The sequence below is a fragment of the Limulus polyphemus genome, unplaced genomic scaffold (assembly GCF_000517525.1).
Source record: "Limulus polyphemus unplaced genomic scaffold, Limulus_polyphemus-2.1.2 Scaffold3210, whole genome shotgun sequence".
Classification (NCBI taxonomy): domain Eukaryota; kingdom Metazoa; phylum Arthropoda; class Merostomata; order Xiphosura; family Limulidae; genus Limulus; species Limulus polyphemus.
Window position 1 is genome coordinate 58,024 of NW_013668820.1, and position 2,768 is coordinate 60,791.

At 27.6% G+C, this 2,768-nt stretch overlaps 1 protein-coding gene across 18 annotated transcripts in view; it reads left to right on the top strand.

The window, feature by feature from the left end:
• The window catches only part of LOC106468903 (calcium-dependent secretion activator-like), a 118,396-nt gene that overhangs the window by 53,467 nt on the left and 62,161 nt on the right, over window positions 1-2,768 (top strand). For all 18 annotated transcript variants that reach the window (XM_022397273.1, XM_022397274.1, XM_022397275.1 and 15 more), the window contains one exon: window positions 676-777. In XM_022397273.1, coding sequence (XP_022252981.1) covers window positions 676-777 — 102 coding nt within the window. The remainder of the gene's footprint in view (window positions 1-675; window positions 778-2,768) is intronic.

Here is a 2,768-nt window from a genome sequence, read left to right on the forward strand (position 1 = left end):
AGTACATACCTAAAACTTAAACTTAAACCTTAACGTACGTACTAGTAATAATAAACTAACTACTAGTAATAATAGTATTATTATATAGACGTCTACATATTATTTATTATTATTATATATATATATATATACTACACACACACACACACACACACACACACACACACACTAAAATGTACAAATACAATTACTAAGAGTTTATATCCTGAAAATAAAATATAATAACAAAAAAGGTTTTAAATTGCTAGCCCTCCTCCCCTCTCCTTTAAAGTTTATTTGTTTTACTTTAGTCAAAAGTTTGACACAAACCCTTGAAAACTTGATACCTACTACTCCAAATACACATACTTTAGTCAAAAGTTTGACACAAACCCTTGAAAACTTGATACCTACTACTACAAATACATAACAATTAGTATATGTCACAAATATGTTTTTCTTAGGAATACAGAATTTTGTAATAAAAATGTGTATTCATGCATGAATTGTTTGTAATTCTTAATACTTGTTTAACTTTTTTGTTAGCAGTGGTTAATGTAAAAATAGGCTTGTGTGAAACTTAAATTTTGCATTAGAAGTAACTGTTGATATGTATATATCAACATATATTTGTAATAGTATTGTAGTTGAACTAGAATAGAGGATAAAAGCGCAATATTTACTTTGTTTCTAAAGACCTGATGGAATTGGGACAGTTACAGTAGAAGAAAAAGACTTATTTCAACAAATCAAAGAACGGTTGAGAATTCTTTTAGAGAACCAAATTACCCACTTCAGGTAACTTGAATTATCTTCACTGATTCCCAAAATTTAATTATAGTTAACTTAATTAAAGTAGCTAATTAAAATAGTTTGTAATAGTATACTGTAAGCTTACCAGAACTGATCTAACAAACAAACTCAAGTTTAGCTAAATAAAGTATAAAATTAACCCATCCTTTAACCCCTCTTGCTATGTGTAGGTCAAAGTGCGCATGTCACGTCTTTTTAGAGGTACATTCAAAATTTAATTAAACTACTTTATTATCATTGGATATAAATAAACTTGTCATCAAAACCAAATTAATAAATCGACTTTTAATACAAGTTTATGTTCTTTAGTTTATAAGGAAATATTTTAAAACATCCTTAATCTCCCCTAGTATGAGAATTGTGACATTTATTTTACCTGATTTATATACCATCCATCTGAGAAGTATGGAATTTAACATAAATTACATATTATAATATAGATATTACTAAAGCAAAGCATGATTTATATAGCCGTTAATCTTATTTGTTTAAGGAACCATAAACTAGAAAATCAATCATTTACCAAGCCTCTCTTTCACAAATTGCTCGTAGTTCTCTCTGATATTTTATACTATATTCTTTATAACCAATAGAAAGGCAAAGCTTTAATCTGTCAAATGATGTATTATATTATGTTTCTTTCTATATAGAGTATTGTCTATTTTACCTTCAGTTTGAAAATTTTCTCTTGCAGAATTCTCATCAAGAGGCTTAGCTAAATTTTTAAAGGCTCTTATGGCATAGTTAGAAAGCCATAGAATTATGATAGTTATAGGATATTGTTTGCTTAGTGTGTGCGTAATTATTCTATGTTCTAAGTACCGTATTTCTGTTTTTTCATGTATATTCTTTATTTATTATTATAAAAAACAACTAAAATGTAAAAATTAGAGATTTATTAGGTAAGATAATGAATAATAATTCTTAGCAGCTCATGCATTACATAATTCAATATAGTAATGTGAGCTATGCATTTGCTGAGTGATTTACAACCTGTTTGGGAGGATTACTAATTACACATGGGTCAAAGAGCAATAGAACAATCAACTTGAGGTATAAACAGATGTATATTGTTAGGAGATTTAAGCTATTTAGGATAAACAATTGTAGTTTCCTATTACAATTTGCAGTCATTCTAGAAGAAAAAATGAGTAAGATTTATTTTATATTTTTCTTTGGTGGTTAAAAGGTCAGTCAAATTGATCAACCTCATATGAGTAAGGGTAAAGAAAATAACAGATAAAATATAAAGTTTTACAAAAAATAAATGTTTATTTATTTAGGATGTTTTAGAGATTATGCAAATAAAATTTGAGATTTTTGAGATAATGAAAAGTATTTTTAATCTTAACATGAGAATCACATTGCACTCAAAGCATTCAACTCTCTGACTCAGTATATTCATGGAAAAATTTGTAGTAAAAAAATACATAATTAAGAAATCTGATTTTTTCTGTGAAGATACACAAAACATTAAAAGTCATAGTATGAAAACTCTGGTCATTTGGGGTCATGTGGTCAGTGTAATCCACTGACCCATAGCAAGAGGATTAAATTTTACATCACTGATTACTGTTCCCACTTCAGCTGTGCCTTTACCACGTGTAGAATACTCAAACTTGGACTTAGTCAGAAAAGCTTTCTTTAACCCTTTCGCGACGGGTCATGGGTGAAAGGCCGTCATCTCGTTTGTTGACTCTCATTCAAAATTTTATTGAACTTCTATTTCATGAAGTTATGTTTGGTATCAAACTGTAGATTATAATTCAAATTTTAGTACTATACATTATTCAATTTTTAAATTTAAAAATAAATATTAAAAAAATATGGATAAACATAAATTTTTGTGTTACGTGGTATGTTGAATGCAGCACTGGTTCAAATTAGGTGTTTGTGAAGTCAAAATATGAAGTCTATAGTTTTGTACAAATTAGAAACTCAAATTACTAATATTGACAAACTAGAATATAAAATAA